General features: G+C 36.0%; 1 protein-coding gene across 3 annotated transcripts in view; it reads left to right on the top strand.

Annotated features, from left to right (window-relative positions):
- The window catches only part of Set8 (SET domain containing 8), a 38,908-nt gene extending 19,549 nt beyond the window's left edge, over positions 1–19,359 (top strand). The window contains exons 1-5 of one of the 3 annotated variants that reach the window (XM_019044652.2): positions 6,947–7,150; positions 8,525–8,687; positions 9,046–9,304; positions 10,012–10,202; positions 11,035–19,359. In XM_019044652.2, the coding sequence (XP_018900197.1) occupies positions 7,141–7,150; positions 8,525–8,687; positions 9,046–9,304; positions 10,012–10,202; positions 11,035–11,245 (834 nt within the window). In that variant the 5' untranslated portion in view covers positions 6,947–7,140 and the 3' untranslated portion in view covers positions 11,246–19,359. Of the gene's footprint in view, positions 1–6,946; positions 7,151–7,624; positions 7,782–8,524; positions 8,688–9,045; positions 9,305–10,011; positions 10,203–11,034 lie in introns of those variants that run through there. The other 2 variants (XM_019044576.2, XM_019044492.2) reach the window with 2 other exon arrangements.
- Positions 19,360–20,464: the final 1,105 nt, after the last annotated feature.

A 20,464-nucleotide genomic window follows, 5' to 3' on the forward strand; every position in this document is an offset into this window, starting at 1 on the left:
TAAATCAACGGTCAAATCGCAAATTCCTCACACATGCAACATCTTCATTTCCCCGTTTGCCGATTTTGATTCGCGGGCGAGGATCCAGCTCGAAATTGCCGGCTCCGGGGTCTGTTCTGCCGTTCTAAAGAAGAGCGCCGAAAGAGCCTTCAGACGTTGTCATATTTCCTTCGAGAATATTGTGAAAATTTTTCCTCAAATTTTTCAGGCAATTTTTTTCACGATTTAATCTAAAATATCTGAAAATTTCAAGGAAAAATACGAGGTATGATCCAATTAGAAACCGAATTTTGGCCATATCGTGGGCCAACGGATGATCGGATCGACGTTTTCTTGGGTTTATCTGATTGCTAATAAACTGACAAACGCGTTGGTTTCTACTGCAACTATACGGTGCGCTGAAGAAAGTCAGAACGCCTGCAATTTTTTGGTTATGCAACGCGGACATCCCGAGAACACGAATAGTTGCATCCAGACCTGACCATTGAAAAAGCCGATGCGGGAGCGAACGCCTTCAATTTCTCCGATTTGGATAGGAAAATGTGGCATTCGTTGCATTCATAATTTGTTGTTGCACGAAGTTAGGGCGCTTTGAGTAATTGATTGAATTATAAAAAATAAGAAATTAGTAACTAAACTTGGATTCTCTTTGTTAAACATGGTCCGAGTCCGACTAAAGATCTTCAAAGCAGTTTAGACTGTGGATAGTGCAATTTCTTTCAAATATATAGAACATCCGAATGAAAAACTACTTGGCAACAAAAATGCATGTAATGAGTTTGCATGGATCTCGTGGGAATTTATAAGCTTGAAAGGCTAGCTTTGAAAGCTTCAGATCTGCTTTTCATGATAAGTATATAAGCAATAAGTTTTCATAAATCTTGTTTGAAATTTAAAACTTGGAAAAGTTCAAGAGCTTCAAATTTACTTTTCATGATTATTGTGAGGGGCCGTTTGTAAAATACATGACGCTAAATTTGGAATTTATCGACTCACTTTGTAAAGAAAGAAAAAGAAGAAGAAGAAGATTAAAAAGAGAGGAAGAAGATTCTTCTTAGAAGAAGAAGAAGAAGAAGACGGATGAAAAAATAGGGGAAAAAGGAAATAAAGAGATTGAAGAGTATAGTAGTAATAGTAGTAGTGGACTAAGTTTATTTTAACGTTGCAATTTAAATCGAACTTTCAAAGTTGAAGCAACTTAGCACAATAAACATCGCAGAACCGCGCCACTTTCGATAAAGAAGTATTGAAAAGGGCGGGAGCAAAAAACCGCAACAAGACTCGGTCGAGCAACTAGACGAATCGACTAATCGAGATTGAAGAGGAAGAACATGAAGAAAAAGGAGAGAAAAATGAGGAAAAAGAAAGCAGAAATGAGATTGAAGAAGATAAGCAATAGTAGTATATATTTATTTTATAGAGGTACCTTAGCAACTTTAAGTCTCTGCAATTTACTAAGAGGAAGAAGAAAAGAGAAACGAGTAAGAAGTAGAAAAGTGGCATCATCGTGAAATGGCATGCTCACTTGAAAGTCGAAACACTCAAAAATACCTTTCTATGCCAAACCGGAAGCGGTTCCGTTAACGTCATGTAAGTTTTCCTTCAATTAATAGAATAGGCAACAAAAACTCCCACGTGGTCGAAGAGTGGTATCATCCCTTACAGGGCCGGATTTACCTACTTGCTGCCCATGGGCCGCCTGTATTTTTCTGCTCCCTTCTTATTTGTTTTGAAACATCAATAGATCGTATTCGACAGTAGTTCGATGTATCGTTTGGTTCAAAGCAACAGAACATAACCTCAAACAAAAATTTTAGGATTTAATTTAGAAAAGCTGAAAATGAGAAAATTCCTGACATTTCCACTTTTCATTGCCATTTGGTACTCGAGGGAATAAAAATTCGATCACATAAGACCCGTTACCTCAGATTTCTAAATTGACTTTTGAGGCCGTGGTTACATATTGAACCAATCGATATCATTATAATCTCACCTGTATGATCTGTCGAATACGATCTATAAAAACCATCACCGGTGCCGGTGAGGGAGGGGTGTATGAGACGCGCTTACTCGTGTTGGGCACATTTTTGTGAAAGCCCTGTCAACACTAACAAAAGTTCAGTTCCGTAAACCCACCCCTGTTTGGACAAGTCCTTCAATTATAAAAAAACGAACGAAAAAATTATGAAAGAACAAACATAAAGGTGGTTAAAAATGTTAACTTCCACCGCCGCGCCGACCGCACTGTGTTGGCGCAATGCTTGAAGTATGCATGCAGTCTTGAAGGCGCGTTTCATGCCGACCGCAGCGCCGTTCCGTTCGAGGTCAAATCGCGTGTTTGGTTTCTCTCTTAACTCGACAAATTGGATTATATTTGGCAATAAGGAACCACTAAGTCTGGCTTTTTCATAAAAGCACGTTTCTGTATGGGGAAACCAATGGCATATGTGTTGTTTCTAAAATGAGTCGGAAATAGTGGTTCCTTATTGCAAAATGTAATCCAATGAAAGGTGTTGTCTCTCGTATCACCGAAAGACGACAAAATTAGAAATTACTATATTTTTACTTCAGGAAATTGGAGATTTTGTCGCCTTTTCTCGTATGTTATTTATTTTCTGAATCCGATTTTTTCTCTCTCTTTTTGATACCCACATTCAAAGAGATTGCAAAATTTGCCGCCTCCTACATTTTGCCGCCATGGGCCGCAGCTCATGTGGCCACTGCCTTAATCCAACCCTGATCCCCTATATGTATAATGGCCTCTTGAATTAAGTGCGAGCCTGCGGGAAGACGTATCAATGGCGTCATCGCTATACCTCGACTATGGTTGATTTAATTACGAAAACGCTAAAAAAATTTGGGACTTATGAGAGCTAAACAAACGACGGAATGCAGAATCATCAGAAATACCTTGACGTATTTTTTCCTTTAGATCGTTGAAACTTTCTCTCTCTCCCTCTCTCCCTCTTTTATTTGCATTTTACATCGAAAAGGTAAGCACAAATTCTAATATTTTCTTCCTGTGAATGCCCATTTCCAGGGTTTAAAATATTTTATTTTACGGTTGAAAAATCATAAATGTCCATGTTTTTTATTGCGCCGCGCCAGAGCTTATTTGGGAACTGAATTACATGCATTAAAAACATTTTCCACCCACCAAAACTTTTTCGGCTGATTTATACAGTTTTTTCCGTCTGCTAGATTTCTTTTTTCAGAGTCGGGCATTTTTTAATACAAGCATCATTAATCAATTGAAATGACTTGAATAAAGGTTAGTTATCCGTTTCAGATCACAGTCGTGCATAGCGCTGCACAGTGCACAACTAATACATCAGCTGATTTATTGTGCCCCTTGAAAGTGCAACATAAAAATCCCCTTCAAATCACTGTGATGCAACATTGATCACTTTCCTGGTATGATAGTATACCGCACAGGATACTTTCACTCCCATTGCTTTGCCCAGAGCCCTGAGTAGAGAGAGCAGGGAAATTGCAGGGCCTCTAACAATAAGTCTCGCACGTCGTTGATATTTGTTGATATTTGATATAGATACGATTTATCACAAATATTTGTAGAAATAATATCTGATACTTCTGACAGATATTTGCACCGCACTGCGACGAACAGCAGGCCGAAGTCAGCAATACACGCTAGCTTGTTTGAAATTAACTACTTGTGGTAAAATGGGGGCACGTAACGAAAAAATTAAAAACCTATTGAAAAAACTAAAAAATTGCATAAAGGAATTGATCAATGTTAAGAAACGACCTGACGACACTTGACGTGCTTATAACGACGGGCTCCTGCTGCATTGATTGGAGCAAGTAACTCTTTATTCCAAGGTCTTGAAGATGTTTAATTAAACGTTTTGGAACCATCCCCGTGACTGATATTATTATTATTTTACTTTTTTTTACCTTTTACCTTGACTAATTTTAAGTTTGACGGGAGGAAAGGAAAAATGTTGAAGTTGTAATATCTGAAAACTATCGATCACATTTGTAACAGGATGACAGACTAAATTCTTGCTCGAAATTTTCAGAGAATGTAACAACCTGTACGAGTACGATTGAGAGAAAATCGTATAGGTACATTTTTAAGGACACCAGTTACACTGTGCTGAGAAAAATTAATTTGAAGACTTTTGTATTGCAAAGATCTGACGTCAAAAGTCAAAACGCCATACCTCCATTCAACATTACTCCAATTTTTTTTCACATAAAAGTGCTATTTTATGAGAAAACTAACAAATATTTTATTATTATATTAACTAATATTAACTTCATTCAATTCCTAATATTAACTTCATTTTTTTCGAGTCGATCCAGACATACCACGCACGCAAGTCAAAATGAAAAAAGGAAGTACTGTGGCGATTGGATTTTTTTACGGTGGAGCAGTATGTTTCGGAAAGACATACGAAATTTGGAATGGAGTTACGGAATGTTTCCTGTAGACGGCAGAGGTGCTATGCTTTGCTCGTGTTTCTGAACTCGAGTCTCTGACACATCGCAATCATGCGGGGTGAAACTGCTGCTAATGGCCATCATTAGGCAACCTATTACGCTGCGTGGTTATGGATCACTTTGCCTGTCTATGTGCAAGTATACTGCAAGTGAAAGGATTAAAGATGGCATTCCCATATCCCATACTGTGACTAGCTTTATTCCAGGAAACACGCATTGGGCTTCCTTTTGGACTCCTTAGGTCTAGGATCTACGGATAAACCCATTTGTATATTCACGCAGTAAACCCACCCTGGTAAAAATTGGCGATAAGAGCTGCGTTTCAAAATACCATAGGAATTCTCATAGCCGGCTAAAGCAGGCTACAGAAAATCATATAGCTGGCTGTAGAATGCGGAGAAAATCACACGGCCGGGCTATACGAAGCGATAAAAAATTATGCAGCCGGGCTTCCTATCGCCGGGCTTTACACTTTATCGCCTCATGGCTGTTGCTTTTTCGCCATCGATTATAAAAGGCTATAAAAAATTGTGTAGAAATTCGTGTGCTTTGGAAATCATTAAGTTTGATACGGAACCACCTTAATATTTACAAAACACACATTATATTTTCTTTTAATACATATTTTTTTTCATCAATTAAAACGAGAATAATCCATACAGGATGTGCAAACATTTCAAAATCATGAGTTGAATAACGCTGACTCCGCCAGATTAAATATTAGAGCCTAACACAAAGCGGAGCGGCGACACACTGGCGCCTACAAACCTAACAGGGATACTTCACGCATTGCGCAACGCGTGAAGTATCCCTGTTAGGTTTGTAGGCGCCAATGCGTGTTTCGTGCTGGCTGCCCGCATGCCACGGCGCTTGAAGCAACTATTTCACACCAGAGGTATTGCACAGTATCATACGAAACTGAAGGCGCTCCAACAGATTAGGAATGGCAGGCATCCATCAAAAGTACGGAGCTTTCCTCGCAAAATAAATCAAGATACTACGGCCCAAAAAGAGAGCAGTAGTTAAAAACTCACTAAGTCCCAGAACCCGTAATTAGTAACGTTTAGCATACACTTTATCGCCTGGCTGTTGCTTAATCGCCATCGGCTATAAAAGGCTATAAGAAATTGTGTAGCCGGCTATAGAAGCTATTGGAAATCTTACAGCCGGCTGTAGGTCTATGGTATTTTGGAACACAGATTCTACTGCCAATTATACTACCAGGGCAGTTATTTTTGTGTAGTTCAATTTCGAACGTCGCTATGAAATGGGATCATTTTTTTAAGTATAGCACATGTCTACTCCGAACAAAATTGCTTAGATTTTATATAAAAAATCCTTATTATTGTTATTTACGCAAAAGGAAAAAAGAAAATAAAAGGAATACATTGACGATTAAAGTGCGAAACCTAGTATCTCCGTTTGTGTTGTCAGAGACTCGTTGTCCTACTTTATTCTTCTCTTTGGAAAACACTCAACGTACACTTTTTTGATGGTCCTGCTCTGTTAAAAGATGCTGTAAAGATAGTTGGTTTTTCTTGGACAAAATGACATTTTAGCGAACATTTTGAAACTCCGCAATGGAGATGCGTGGTTTCGTACTTTGAACATCGATATAGCCCTTATCTACACTCTCTACATTATTTTTATTTTATGCAGGAGTAAAATTGAGCATTATTCTCCCAAAACACTCCATTGTTAGCCGTTGTACCGGCTGTTCTTATAGGTATTTCAAGTTTTTTGGCATTAAAATGGGCGCATTTTTCTTTTTATGCAAGAAAGACACTCATATAATGCATGGTAAATTATCCTAATTCAATGAAGTTGGAAATAAAATAACGATCTCTGTACATTCGTGCAGTGATTTATTATACCAAATGTAAACACCCCCCCCCCCCCCCCCCCGCCGGAGAAAAGGTGGAAGAAAGATGGAACGGATGTAAGGAAGAGAGGAGAAGGAAAGAGCGGAGGAAAGGAGGAGAGGAGAAGGAAGGACGCTCAGATTAAGTAATTATTTACGACGATATTGCATTTTTGCAATAAGTACATATTCAAACTGCATATTATTAGATTTAAAATGTCGAAAATTTTCCGCGGGGAGCCCCCCATGGCCCCTGGCACCCGTCCTGCTCGAATTGTCTGGAAAATTTTGTAAATTTACAAGGAAAATCTTGTTTATTTAACGGGAAAATCTTTCACTCAAATCTTGAAAGATATCCTGGCATTTAATTTCAAATTTCCCTCGTGAATCTGTTGACATCGATGATGACCAGTGCGGCGGTATGTTGTACGGTGCAAAGTCGGCAGGTACTTGCATTTTGCTCGCTTGCAGTTTACCGCGAACCGGAAGCGAACAAGGCAAGGCAAGTCATTGTTTATATCCAACATTACGTCATACAAAGACTGTGTCGTTGCCCGCCTGCATTGTTGCTGGCCGTCCAACAGACTTTTCACTCAAATTACGTCACGACTTATTATCAACGCATTTACTTGCGCTTATGCATTTTTGAATCAGCCTTTCTGGCGAATTTGATTTGTCGCCTGGAAATTGTCGAATTGTCAAATGGCGATAATTTGCCACAGTATTCGGTTAGTGTTTTTAGATTAGTTCTATTCGTTTTCAATGAGCAAATTCCTCCGTTAGTGGCGTCCTTATCACACTTCAATTTGAAAATGGTTCACGGTAAGTCGTTACTTTTATCTCAGCCAGCCCTTCCATTTATTTGCGTTTGAATCCTGTTGCTCGGCAAACCCCTTTGTTGTTGATAAACATGCAACAAAATTCCTTTGAATCTCTTTAACCTTTCTACAGCAGGTCCTTTTCAACTATATTTAATCCTCAAATCTGTATTGTAGACGAGAGGTCAATTCAGTGAAATTCGTTTGCCTCTGGAAGGCTCATCATCCCCAGGATGTGATGCTCCAATTATCAATGCAAATCCATATTCATATCTCATATGCACTCAGCAACTTTTGCTACTCATCCTCAACCCAAGCGCAAGTGTTTTTCATCATCCATTGTGTTCTTAGTGTTTGATTATCTGTATGGATGGAGATAGTGTGTCTAGATAGCAGTTGTTGTCTTTTCTGGGCTTCCGTCTTAGTTGGTTAATTTTTTACATTAGTCCAACACCAATTCCCCAGACACTCAACATGTTTGATTCCACAACTGAGCAAATTTTTAGTGTTGTCTCCAAATTGTAGATCTATTTGGGTTCCATTGCGTTAATAGACGCCTTATTTCCTTCTCATCGTCTACAGGCAAGGTGACAAAATGATAGCAAGACTTCAGAGTGATAACGTCTCACCAAGAGGTACCTACAAGATGCCACGCAATACCAATACCAATTTCCAGAAACACATAGTTTTACACTCTCGAAGTCAACCTCCCATTTTAGCTTATCTATTGATTCTGTGCGTAGGCAAGAGGAATGTTCGGCTGAATTATGAATAACCCTTTCTGCCAAGTTCAAAACCAATCATTCTGCCCTACGCACTGTATTGGAGTATTTTCTTGCTCATCGTATTTTACTTCATTTCTAGTCATTACTTCCTAGGAATAGAAACCTTGGTGTATGCACCTACTTACTTAGGTGATTTTCTCCAGCAGATCATTGGGTCACATTAAGTAATTCTCTTGCTTCTGTCACGGATAGAGAACCTAATTGGATTTATCTACTTTATCGCTTTATTCATTCTACTTCGTTTTGTTTTCTCTAAATTACTCACGGTTCATGTACGTACTGCCATTGAAACTTAGTGTCTATCAACTCAATAATAACTGCTCATCACTAAAAGTCTGAGAACACCATTCAAGGACAAAAAGAGGACCTCTGTAAATGAAACCTCTTAATTTATCTAATAGTCTCAGTTTTGTCGGCTGATGCATAACAAAAATCAGGAGATTGTCTCTCCTGTTCCTATGTTCTTATTAATTAGCTATGATTGGACAGGGAGCAGCTCTCGTTGTCCAAGAAATATAAAAAATATTTGGAATGAGCTCAGAGAGGATTCGATTCACTGTTTTTTATTAATTATTAATATTATTATTTTTCAGGGCTGTCTACAACGCCTAACCCCACCTGGAGGCTTCGAAGCAATGGCCACACAAAAATCACCATCGAGTCGCCAAACCGGACGCCACATAAAATCCAATTAACTCCTCCACAGCCTCTGGCTTCCCTTCAAAGCTCTCCTGCTGAGAGCAGAACCAGAAGAAGGTATGTTAAGTACATCCCATGTTTGAAGTGTTGCTTCAAAAAAACACCCACCCAGTAAGAACATACTACCTAGGTTTTTCTCACAAAGTAGGTAGTTGTACACCTACATAGCATTAGACAAGATTTTTATAACAAAAATATGATGCAAGTAAACTCTTTTGCCATTCTCACTCAAATACACAAAAATTTGTGTTGAGTTAAACATAAATTTTAGGCTTTTATGACTGTGAGGAAGAAACGTTAAATTGTAGGAAACTGTTTGCATTTCAGAACTTTTTGCTCTCCTAACTCTTTTTGATCCAAAATCATCATGACAATTTCTTAATCAGTTTGATTGTATTAAATATTTTCATTGTAGGTACAGACCAAATTATCAGACCTCAACCGTTCCAAATTCTGAAAATACACTCTGCCTTCACAAACCAAAGCAAATAAAACAAACTGCCAAGCAAGATGTAAAAAGTGTCTCTGATAGCCCCTGCAGAACGACTCAGGTGAAATTGACAGAGTACTTCCCCGTCAGACGCAGTGTGCGCAAGACCAAACGTGAGGTCCTCGAAGAAAAACAGAAGTCTATTGAAACAGCTGTCAGGAATAATGTTCAAGATGGTCTGGACGTAAGTGTTTTTAAGACTCTTGTACTCTCTGAATCTTGAGTTTCATTCAGTTTAAAAAATGATAATACAATTATTTGTCATGCAGATTGACTGGGAGGTAGAACAGCCTCATTTATCACACTCATTCTTAATGTTCCGGAAGATCTTCGAAAAGTTTTACAGCAAGTCTGTAAAATTTATCCTAGACTTGCTCACCTCATTCCCTTATTTTGACGAGCTCTGCTTGTCATGGTCATGCTAGGCAAAATCTGATGTGTCAAATGATAATTTTCCCTCTCTTTATGTGATTCAGCATCAAATTTTTTTTTAAATTGTGATAACTTGCTGGTCAAGGACATCGCTTGTCAATGCAGGTATATAATATATAATAGCAAGTAACAGATTGTTGTGTGGCAATTTTATCTGAACCAACCAGAATGCTGCATTACTTACCTGGTTTTGGCTGATTCCACAGTTTGTATAGGTTTAATAGACACAGAGAAACAAAATAAAACTTTCTGCAGCTGCCATTTCTTGATTTTGAACATCCGCTTTTTAAGGACTTTGGTGCCATTGGATGAGTTTCAGGGTCATATGGAATTATCTGATGTCACTGATTCTGATTAAAAAATAAACTGAAGCACTGAAAACCTTGGAGCCATGCACACGTTTAGAAATTCTGCAGTCTAATCTAATTCCAACTAATCTCTTGTTCCTAAAATTTTTAGGTTGAAGTTTTTGAGAATAAAGGACGAGGAGTCGTAACAACAAGGAAATTTAGTCGAGGAGAATTTGTCGTTGAATATGCTGGAGAACTTATCTCACACGATGAGGCAAGAAGGCGAGAGCAATTTTATGCGCAAGATGAAAACACCGGGTCATACATGTATTATTTTGTTCACTCCAACAAGCATTATTGGTAAGCTCACTCTGTCATTTTTCTATGCCAAAAAACGTACATTTTGAATCAATTTGTTTGTGCTAATCAAACCTCTCTATCGGTCAACCTGCTCTACCTTGAACCTACTATGCTAAAAATTAGAAAAGGAAACAAAAAAACTTCTTAAATTGAACGGAAAAATTTCTTTGGTTCTGAAATTCAGTGCAGTCTCCTTTCTAAAAATAGTCAAGATCCTTATTCTAACACCAACTATTTATTGAAGAGATAAGACCATTTGCAATGTCCATGTAACCAACATGTTTTTTGCGACAAGCAGATTTGTACGCACAAGTTGTTTGTAGACGTAGACACTATTAGTTTTTAGCCCAAAATGCTCAGAATCAAAGTAAAGACTGAATTCAAGTGCACATTGGTAAATAAAAACTACTGGTGTCTGCATTAGTTTTGGTTGTATCACGAATTTCGGAAATTTAAATAGACAAACTGTAAATGCAGAATGTTTACTTTCAAGTCGATTTTGGTACTTTTCAATTTGTTAAACATGTTTTGCGTGAACTTTCATAAGGAAACGTATCTAGCGGTAGTACCTTTTAATTGTTTACCTTTAGTTTTTTTACCATTGTGCACTAGAATTCAGTCTTAACTTTAATTCTGAGCATTCTGGCCAAAAAACTAATAGTGTCCACAAACAACTCGCACTTAGTAATTTTTGTAGTAATTACAATTATTACATTTAACCAAACTATGTCCACCAAGTAATGTGGTTGATTTTAAAACAACCATGCCTGTTATTAAACTGGAATCTTGTGATTTTGTTAATTTTCAACACTTAATTTTAACATTTTTACAGTATCGATGCAACTGAAGAGACAGACCGCTTGGGTCGGCTTATCAACCACTCTCGAAATGGCAACCTCTATCCAAAAATCATTCTGATTGACAAGCAGCCACGGCTAGTCCTCCTAGCTAACCAAGACATCGCAGCAGGAGAAGAAGTCACTTATGACTACGGTGACAGGAGCAAAGAGTCCATAAAAAATCACCCTTGGCTACTCTTTTAACTCGAGGTAACGACTAAAATCTCCTCCAAAGTTTACTCCATCAATTTTGATCACTCAGCTGTAAACATATTTGACTGATAATTTATAACCGAAGAATGGCCCTGAGTCAATCCAGAGTATCCTTCTATGCCTTATCTTCCATATTGTTGTTTTGTTTATAATTTCTTTTTGTGTTCATTGCAACTAGCTGTAGGCGCATCATTTTTAGATTATTTAATTTATCAGAATTTCCTACTGATTTATTTATTTTCGACTTTCGCATCCTAGACGTATAACTGTTATGTAGCTTAAACTTTCGATTGCTTATCTGTCAATCATTTAATTTTAATGAGTTTTCTGGAGTAAAGTTGAATTTTCTCTTTTTCTTCTTTCTTTGTAATCATAACCAGCTCACACGGCTGTACATTATGAAATATTCACAGCAACTCGATTGACACTGCCAAAGCATCAGCTGACTCAAAGTTGTAAAATGTGTGGAGCTTGATTTTAAGACTCGGTAAAACCTGATTATCTTGAAGTTCTGTTAGAGATTATTTGCCACCAGTGTCACTTTACTGACACTGTACAGTACCACGTTTCTGAAAATTCTACCCGTCAAATACCATACTTCTCATGAAGTTCTACTTTGATTTTAACTTTTAGTAAACATTTTTAATGCTTATTTCTGGCAGCTTTTTTTTATTATTATTATTTCAGAATTATTTTATTAAATTTCTTCACTAATTTGATTTACAATAAATTTTCGGCAGCTGTCCAAAAAAATCTAAATGAATCCAAAACTGAGAAGACGTCCTCTCTGGGATGCTGAAACAAATAACTACAAAGTTGAAACAGTCCCAATAGAATATTTTCTGTGACGCCCTGGAAACACGGTCAGGGAAATTGCTAAAATCTCTTTGTGATAATTTTTTTTTTCTTGCGGTGTGTCAGTCTAGCCTATCTTCTCTTCTCTTCTCTTTAAAACTCTCCTAGTTCAGATTCAGAACTCATATATTTTACTCCTGTTTCTATTCTAATGTTTTTAGTTACTCTTTCCACTCCTAAGGCGCCTTACACGGAAATATGAAATCTTGCCTCTGTCAAGATCGCTTTTAAAATACAGAACCTTGTCGAAAAGGATTTTACACATAAAAATATGTCTTACCTGCATGTAGATTGTTAGGAATAGATTAAAAGTTTAACTTTATGGAAACTTGTAAACTTTAATACTTAAAAACAAACAGAGGTGTCCACAGATCTCAATATCAGAAAAATAGAGCGCATTAGTTCTCAATTATAGGGTACATATCTTGGATTACAGTTGAAAAATCATACAGAAGCCTGTATTTTAACTGTTAGCTTAAATGTTGAGACTTTGAGAGAAGTTTTATTTTTTTATCTTTTAAAAGTTTGCTCACCGAAAAGAGAAATACCTACATGAAATAAAATTTTGTAGCTCCATTTAGAGAACTCATGGTTCAGACTCGGATCTCTTGGAACACATCTCATAAAAGAGAATGAAAAACTAATTTCTGTCATGAAAATTGAAAAATGTTGTAAAATTTGGAAATTTCCATGGTTTTTCCCAATGTAACTTTTAAGATCTGTATGGTTGCAAAGTTTTATGCTACTAACAACTTTCCTCAGCAAGAAATCTCTTTATTCACGGGGTTTCACTTTTAAAAGAACTCATACCTTCCAGAAAGTTGGTAATCCTTCATTTGCAGCAGTTTTTAGTCGTGCTCTGTTGTTTTTGCTGTCTGTTCCACTTTTAGTTATCTGTTTCTATTTTAACATATCAAGTTACTCTTGACAGGGGTGCCACAGTCAGGGAATGCCATAAAACAGGGAAATGTCTAGGAATTTTAAAAAGTCAGGGAAAACTTGGAAATGTCTGGGAAAATGTTGGTAAGTGCCAGGGAAAAATTGTTAAGTCTCCTACATGTATTTTTATTTTCTATAATGGGTTTGATGCTTCAAACAACAAAATTTACCTGAAAATTATCTCAAAGTATGTCTTTTTAACCATATGGCATATCTTCAATTCAGGGAGTTTTACAAAAATGTTACCGGGAATTTCATTTTCTAAAATCTGTGGCAACCCTGTCTTGACACTCCTAATACGCCCAGATACGCATATATTTTTTTTTTATTTATAGAACAAAGGTATTCTTTTTCACCAAATTTTTACTAACAAAATTTCTGATGTCAAATATCCTTCTCTATCTGAAGTAACAACTTCACAACTAATACCCCTGCAGTATTAATATATGTCTCTTTTGCACTCTCTTAGAAACTGTAAATTGACAATTTCGATTTGATAACTTGTCTCTCTTGGAACAGTTGAACCTAGTTCTAAAAAAGTGCACCAAGTCGCAGCATGTTTAAACTGAGAAAGGAAGGTCTGAGGTTTTATTCCTCCAAGAGACTCAATGTTAAGGACAAGATTTAATTACTATTTTCACGCTGAAAATATCTTTCTCGACTTCAAATTTCTGCCAGGAGAGGATTTATGTCCAGTTGAATTCAAAACTACACGCATCCCATTATTTAAAAATGCGACTTGGTGCATTTCTATTAAACCCTTCCCAGTTTGTCTCGAAAGTTGGGGGCAGTTAATGTTAGTGAAGCATCATATTTCCTTTACCAATGAAATGGGAAAATGTGCGTTTTTACTGCAGGTTACAATGCAAAATGCTTCGTAAATTCAGTCTTAAGCTTAGCAGGAAAACTTCCCATCTAACGAAGTAAGCATTGTGTTACCACTCAAATAAAAAGCCATCTTGTTGGACTGGCATACCTTTTTGGAACCAACTTGTTTTCTACTGGATCCTTATTGCAGGTAAATCTTACTACTAAGAAGTATGGATTTCTAATGGTCCCAATCTGTATATTTACAGGAAAAATATTGTGACGCTTGCAAATACTTTGGCGCTTTTTTTTTTTTTTTTTTTTTTTTTTTTTTTATCACCATTGTTGATTTCTCGTGCAGCTTGCAGGTTGTCCCCTGCACACTGTACTGCTGTCCAAATGGCTGTAAAATTTTTTGATCTGTAATCCAAAATGATCCCCCCCCCCCCCCCCATTTTTTCACAACAGCATCTTAATGAGCAAGCTTTCTTGTATTTTTTTATTGAAGTTCAGAAATGCGGATCCTATGACGAGGACCAAAAATATTTTGTAAAGTGAATCAGCTGTACTTTTTGCTTTGAGATACGATGACCAACCACCCATATACCCCTAACTCAAGGAGTCTTTAAACTTTCTCGACTTCAAAATTATATTCACCATGAAAATTTATTTCGAACTTGGAATCTAAGCAGGAGTTTTTCCTTATGTATTGTTGCCAGAGTTACAAGTTCTAAATCTAGTCAAATAGGATCAGCCAATTTGTATTCAGATTGAAGCCCAACTTCCAGTGTATTATTTGAAAGCAAGTAAACAGTTCCATCTACAACGATTGTTTGAAGAAATGAAGTAGTATTTTGACCGTGAAACTGCAAAAATTTGTATCTCAGTTGTAACGTTACAAAATCTCTGCCAGTAGTATATTGACCGTGAAACTGTAAAAATTTGTATCTCAGTCGTACGTTACAAAATCTCTGCCCCTGTTTTATTTTTTAAAAAGAAACCTAACAATCATCATGACTTGAAATTTGCTTGGCGTACCCTTCACTTAGAAAAGACAAATTAACAAAGTTTTCAAGAAATAACGTTTACGTAGTAGTTTGCCATGCAGAAAATGAAACATGACAGGAAGTCTGGAAGACAATATTTGAACCAATGTACACATTTTTGTGGTTTCACCTTCACCATCAATGTATTAAACTTTCTTCCCCCCCCCCCCTTAATTTGTGTTTATCATTACTTAAAATTAAAGTGCTTAGAAAGACATTTGCTGAAAAATATGATTTATTTCTTTTTTCTTTCATTCTTAATCTGAAAGATGAAGCTTTGAGTAATTCAATATGGCCTATTCTAAGTATATGAGACGCAAGTTGTAACAGTGTTCCTACCACCAAACTATTTCTTCAAGCATGCTTGCATTTTGTCCATGAAAACCATTTTTCAACCAACCAACCAAAAAATTCTGTCCGATCTTTGCATACCTTGAAAAAATTTTAATCGGTGGTTATCAGTATCGAAATCATCTGGGTTTTTTTTTCCTTTTTACATCGAGGAATTTATTCCTCTAAACTTAGTTTGGGTCATTTTGATTTCAATGGCAATCAGCTCGAGGCGGTATTGTTTTTGAAATTTTGTTTTAGAATTGGATTTTCGAGATACAGTAATAAAACACTGCATGTATGAAGGCTCCCTTCAAAGATTCTGAGTCAAAAAACCATACAAATTAAATACATTTGATTTGATCCAATAAAAACAAAATTTCGCCCCGTAATCAGTGGTCAATGGAAAACTTTACTTATTTCATGGATAACTCAAGAAATAAACAAGAAAGTTAGTTTAATCGTCTGAACGTTTTGGTAGTATGCATGAAATATCACGAATAGATGAAGGGGAAAGATGCTGGATAAATGGAAGAGTTAAATTTATAAGCCTCAATGGGTCATAGAAGTCAGTCAATTAAAATTAGTAGTGCACTGCAATGATTCTAGATGTGAAATTTTAAAATTTTGGATAGAGGCTGTTAAAAATTTCTGACTTGGAAGGTCAAGTAACTATCCTCTCAATGGAATGTTCATATTTTGTATCAGTCTCTATTTGTTTTTATTGTTTTTAAGGCTCTTCTTCAAATGTCTCATCTGTCATCCTGAATTTATGGATCTATATTTATTTATTTATTTATTTACCGACTCTGAAGAGTACTGGATTTATGTTTATAAATATGTAAGATGTTATTTAAAGTCTGTGGTGTCGGAAAAAATATCAGTTGAACACCATGTGGCCTCAATTTTATTTTAGTATTAATTGTAGGAGGGATAAATTAATTTTTGATCTCTCATCAAGCAAATTTCTGTTCAGTGCCGTTTTGGTTTTCAAACTCCTTCTGACAAAACCAGAATAGTCAAGCTATACTTTTTCAGTGAATAAGTTTTTTTTTTTTCCTACGCAGAGATCAAGTTTTCAGTAATTTTCTAAAAAGATAGTTTCCTATCATTGTAAAAATTGTTTATCTGCTTTAATCTTACTGCTATCTCTCTGTGTATTCCACTTTACTCAGGTTCCTGATCCGGAGTACCGAAACTGAGTTCTTTTATCAACTGATCCACTTTAAATCGGTAGCTCAGTATGTCTTGAGCTATCGTACGAAGTTGTACAACTTGCAGTTGCTCCGTAAGAAAATAATTACGGTTAACTAGAATATGTGAGCAAAAATTTGCTTGTGAAAATTTGTCTGTCGTATGATCTCTTCTAAGTTTTAAATCAAACTAAAAGTCAAAGAGTTATCCTGTTTTTCGTTTTTGGAGTTTTATTCAGTCAAACCTGAAGCTGAAATTCAAATGAGCCATGTTTAACCCTTTTATTGAAACTCTGTTGTATTTTACCTATGTTTAGATAATTTTTTATCTTCGAATCCCCCTTCTTTTTCCCCTCACCCTGTAATCAATATTTTTTATGTTTGAGTTGTTGTGGAGAAAGCCTCTCGTGAGCAGACCTAATGCAAATGACCGATTCAAATCAAAGATTTGTTTTGTGTTTTGAAAAAAAGACTTTCGATTCTCTCTTGCTTCTAGAGATGTGTTTATTTTCTACCTGAATGCTCTCAAGAGCGTGGGATATTGTCTTTGAAATAGTGATTTTGCTAGGTTTATGTTTCGGGTTGTACCCCTTATCTCCACAATGCTCCAAAATTTAGTTGATAAGGTAACACTAAGTGCTTGAAATTATATGTATTAAACTTTATCTATCTTTTTAAAAATGTATATACATTCTTTGGTCAAATGCTTCAATTTGTCAATTAGAAGTTAGAGTGACTTCAAGTGAATGCTAATTTTAGCATGATGACGAACTTATGATATCATGATGATGCACTGATGATAGCGTAAGGAAGCCCAGATTACTACAAAATAGTTTTTTAGATGCTCTCATATTGATTTTTGCTGAGTCCTGAGTATGTACGCCAGCCTCAAATTTTCGAAAACACTTCTTCTGTGAGATTTTTGAAGCATTTCATATCATTATTTTGTGAATAATTGTATGTAGTTGTATACAGTGGTGAGTGTTACGAGTTTACAACACAAGATTTTTTCCATTTAAATCCATTGAAAATATTCTTCTCACCCAGAAATGAAGAAAAAAGAGTGTCGCCAACTTGCAAAACTCACCACTGGTTGTATATTTTATGTCAGTAGACCGTATGATACCAAATGAACCTATGATCACCGCTTTACTTCTCGGTTTTGTCTCTGCTGCAATTTGCCTACTTATTGAACGAAGGTCAATTAATACCAGATGTTTATGACAAAACGCGGCTTCAAATTAAGGTTTAAGCTTAGTATTAAGGGTGTGTATGTATTAATTATTTAAAATAGTCAACGATATCTGACAAATGGAATAAATGCTCTATACCAAAGCAGGCGTATGAAATAACATGGAATAAAAAATAAAATGAGTGCTACATGTGATCTTTCATGTATCATGGTTGGCTAAACTCGGAAACCATCGATTTTGATTTAAGATCTTGCAAGTTTCCCCTCCTTCACTCTCTAGTTTTTAACTGGAAAACTAACCAGCGCAATTTATTGGAAATTCTCAAAGATTTTCTTCCTTTCTTTCTTTGTTTCCACAAAGAATGTACAGTGTTAACTTCAACTCATAAAACTCGCTTGTCTCTAATTGAAGACGATCCAGAGGGAAAAATTTTGAAAGGTTGCAATCAAGATTTTTGGTTTTAGAGTTGTGTCATCAAAATATCAACTACGATATATAAGGCACTGTAGACGTTATTGGTGTTACATCACAGAAAAATGGTACTATATATCGATTCATTTTCATCAGTGGCACTAAAAAAAGTTTGTCATTGTTATTGCTTGGATCCACTACGATATAGTGATCCCAGCACCGATAATGGCTGTATCTTGAATGTTTAGTGTTTATAACTCAGTTTATTTTGTAGCCTCTCACTCAACCATTTACTCATTACCTAAGAAATTGAGTGGAGTTGACTGTTAAAAACCAATCGGCTCCTCTTCAGAAATCAGAATGCTTTAAAATAATGCGTATATTGCAAAATAGTTAGGGCTCTCAGTAATTCCCCGATTTATTACCAACAAAGATTTATTTGCGTGTAGTTTGGATGACATTAAGGGTTGTTTTATCCATGAAAATTTAAAAAGTAGAATTTTCTTCCATCCCGCCCACAATTAAGAAAGAAAAAAAAACTGCACGGCAAATGAAGTATTCCCACCAAGGATATGCACGATTTTCCTCTTCAAGCAATATAAATCCTCTACTGCACTCGCCGAAAATGACGGTCTGTAGTCATTGCCCAAGAGTAGTTACTTTGTGAATTTGAAGGTTTTTTTTAAATTCAATTTAACCCAAATATTAAAATAATCTGGACACTTAGATACATTTCTTGTCTCAACTGCATCGAGAACCGAAAAGTGTGCGATTCCCAGAAACTTTCAAGAAAGAATTCTATAGTTGCATTAATGACTCCCTCTTTAATTTTTGATTGGTGAAGAAGGTTAGTAAAAAGTCGAAGAAAGATTTACTGATTTGTAGATGTCTTGAACTACTGTATCTTTCCACCCATTTGGTGCCTTCCGCGCCTGTTCCCAAGTAATACCTCTCATGTTTTGTTGATCATCAAGATGTAAGTTTGTACTATTTTCAGATGTTTTTGAAAGTTTTACAAGTCTTCAGGTGTTTGCACCATCTTACCTTAGTCAAGTTCAGGAACACTCAAGTGCTGTTTTCTAAATACTTTTGTACCAAATATGTATTTCGATAACACTAAACGGTTCCAGGTCCATTTCAAGTGGTTGTACTTAAAGCCATCTTTATGTCTTTAGTGTTATACTTTAAATCGTCTTCTTAGTTATTGTAACATTAGTTCATTGATAGCTATGATAATTTTATCGGGACTTTGTGCCCTCTATTTTTGACATGCTCCGATTGATAAAGCGATGGTGTATTATGTGAACGTTTAATAAACTAATTTAAAGGTATCCTTGTCTCGGCTTTATCATTCGTCATTCTAATTCCAACTTTCGGAAAAGGACCCTTCTACCTAGAGGCAAATTTTTTCTAGCTTCAAATTGCATTTTGTAATGATATCCAACCTGTCTTGCAGCTCTTAAATTATTTCTTGACTGGATAGAGGTAAGCAAATGATTCTCTCCAGATAACGTCCCATTGGCATCGATTCCTTAAAGAATTGGACTTTAGTCCTTCGCTTTGCAAATTTTAATATCTTTAAAAGTAGTTAAATAATAGATTTTTTTACATCTGTTGAAGTCCTCATATGCATTTTCCTTATATTTGAATAATATCATCAGCTAAAAATCCAGAAAATATGCATAATTATCACTCGTTTAAGATACACTCAAAAAGTTGATGCTTGAAAGACAAAGATTTGATTTATTGAAAGAAAATTAGGTATCTAAAGATGAATCATATACACCAACATCCAAAAGTGTATCGAAATAGAAAAAAATTGGATGAAGTTTAACAAAAGAAACAAGTTGCGTCAAGACTAAACAAAGAAAAAGAGGTTTGAAGTTTTATCCTTCCATGAGAATTCAATATCAGAGATGACGTTCAATGGCTATTAAGTATGATATTCAAATTAATGTTTATTGGCCTTGAATTTTTGACAGGAAGAAGTGTGTGGCTATTTAATATAACAAATATTCCTAACATATGAGTGTAGCCCCCCCCCCCCCCCTCCCCATCCATAACCACTACCCCAGGAGAGTTGATTTATCATGTATAGCCAGTCATGCTACATAAACCCTTTATGTTGTGGTGACACATATCCCTAACAACCTTTTTTTGGTTTTCTAAAAATTGAATCATACCTCTGTGGCATGTTGTTGCAAATTGTCATTTTTTTTTCTTTAAAAACTTGTTACAAAAAGCTGGTGTGAAATTTCGAGAAAAAGATTTGGGGTTCTATGCCTTACGAATTATTTGATATTTCAACATAGATTTGTCTCCCCCAGTAGCTGCTGAGATCCAAAATTAATTGAGGCCTAAGGGATAACTCAATTTATCTAAAATGTGACGTGGCCTCGTAAATACGTTCCATCTCACTCAATACTTTTAATAAGG

Source organism: Bemisia tabaci, chromosome 4 (genome assembly GCF_918797505.1).
Source record: "Bemisia tabaci chromosome 4, PGI_BMITA_v3".
In the NCBI taxonomy this organism is placed as follows: domain Eukaryota; kingdom Metazoa; phylum Arthropoda; class Insecta; order Hemiptera; family Aleyrodidae; genus Bemisia; species Bemisia tabaci.